The 1,342-nt window shown below is 71.4% G+C and overlaps 1 protein-coding gene across 1 annotated transcript; it reads right to left on the bottom strand.

The window, feature by feature from the left end:
- Positions 1–398: 398 nt before the first annotated feature.
- MPZ (myelin protein zero) lies at positions 399–1,342 on the bottom strand (the record flags this gene model as incomplete). Its single annotated transcript, XM_027911184.1, is given in 4 exon segments — positions 399–686; positions 763–823; positions 918–1,053; positions 1,222–1,342. Coding segments are annotated over 4 exon segments (606 nt in total), but the record flags the coding sequence as incomplete, so codon positions are not given.

Consider the following 1,342-nt stretch of genomic DNA (forward strand, 5'->3'; position numbering starts at 1 on the left):
ACGGGAGGGGACAAAGTGACGGGGCCACCCCGCGACGTCATTCGGGGTCGGTCGCGGGGGGAGACGAGAAAACGGCCAGAAAAGGAGTAAAATTGGGGGTCAAAGAGACACCCCCCACCCCCACCCCCACCCAGGAGTTTTGGGGGGGTCCTCACGGGGAGATGGGGGGGGCACCACCCCAAAATCCGGTGGCGGCTTTGTGTGTCCCAAGAGAGGAATTCCCTCCGTGCCGGGGGCTGGGCAGGGACGGGACCCCCCACGCCCACCCACCTCCCCCCGGGGGGGGTCCCCAAGGCCGGGGGGGGACCCTTGGCGAGGAACACACCCCACTCCTCGCCGGGTCCCGAGCCCGGGTGGGGGACAGGGGGTTGGGGGAGGGCCGTGGGCGGGTGGGGGGGTCACGTCCCCCCCGAATTGGGGTGGATGATGTGTCTGAGGGCGCTCCCCAGGCTGCCCCTGCTGGGCGAGCGGGCGGGGGGCACCGGGGAGGGCTCGGCCCCCCCTTCCCCCCGCAGCTCCATCTCGATGGTCATGACGACTTTGGGGGGCCGGGGCGAGGCCGGGGGGGCCGCGGGGCCCTCCCTGCCCTCCCACCGCTATTTCTTATCCCGCCGGGAATCCCCGGGGGCTCCCTTGGCTTTCTTGGCGGCCCGGCCGTGGTCCAGCATGGCATAGAGCACCGGGGCCTGCGGGGGACAATTCACCGAGGGGTGAGGGGAGACCCCCCCTCACTGTGCCCCCCATCCCCCCGAGGGCACTCACCTGCCGGCTGCGCTTGGAGCCGTCCTTGCCCGAGCGCTGCAGCTTCCCCTTCTCCATGGCGCTGGAATTTGGGGGGGGGGTGACAAGGGGGTTGGGAGGGTTGTGCCCCCCCCCCCAGCTCATTTTGGGGGGTTTTTAGGGGGGTGGGGGCTCACCTGAGGCGCCTCTGCAGCAGCGCCTGGCGCCGCAGCCAGCACGAGCGGGTGGCGTAGCCCAGGGCCACCAGCGCGGCCACCACGAGCAGCCCCCCGGCCACCACCGAGCCCAGCACGACGCCGTAGCGGGGGGGCACTGCGGGGACAGCGGGGACACACCGTGTCACCCCCCTGGCAGCGGGCAGTGGCACCGTGTCGCCCCCCAGCAGTGACACTGTGTCACCCCCCAGCAGTGACACCGTGTCACCCCCCAGCAGTGGGGAGGGGACGGTGGCACCGTGTGTGTCCCCTCCCCGGCCCGTACCTTTCTCCAGCACGTAGAGGGTGACCTGGGAGGACTTGCCCACGATGTCGGGGGGGTTCTTGACGTCGCAGGTGAAGGTGCCGTTGTCGGTGGGCTCCAGGCGGTGGATGACGATGGAGCC

The sequence above is a fragment of the Empidonax traillii genome, unplaced genomic scaffold, assembly GCF_003031625.1.
Source record: "Empidonax traillii isolate 1590-97213 ecotype Southwest subspecies unplaced genomic scaffold, ASM303162v1 scaffold6404:size6106, whole genome shotgun sequence".
NCBI classification, from domain to species: Eukaryota; Metazoa; Chordata; class Aves; order Passeriformes; family Tyrannidae; genus Empidonax; species Empidonax traillii.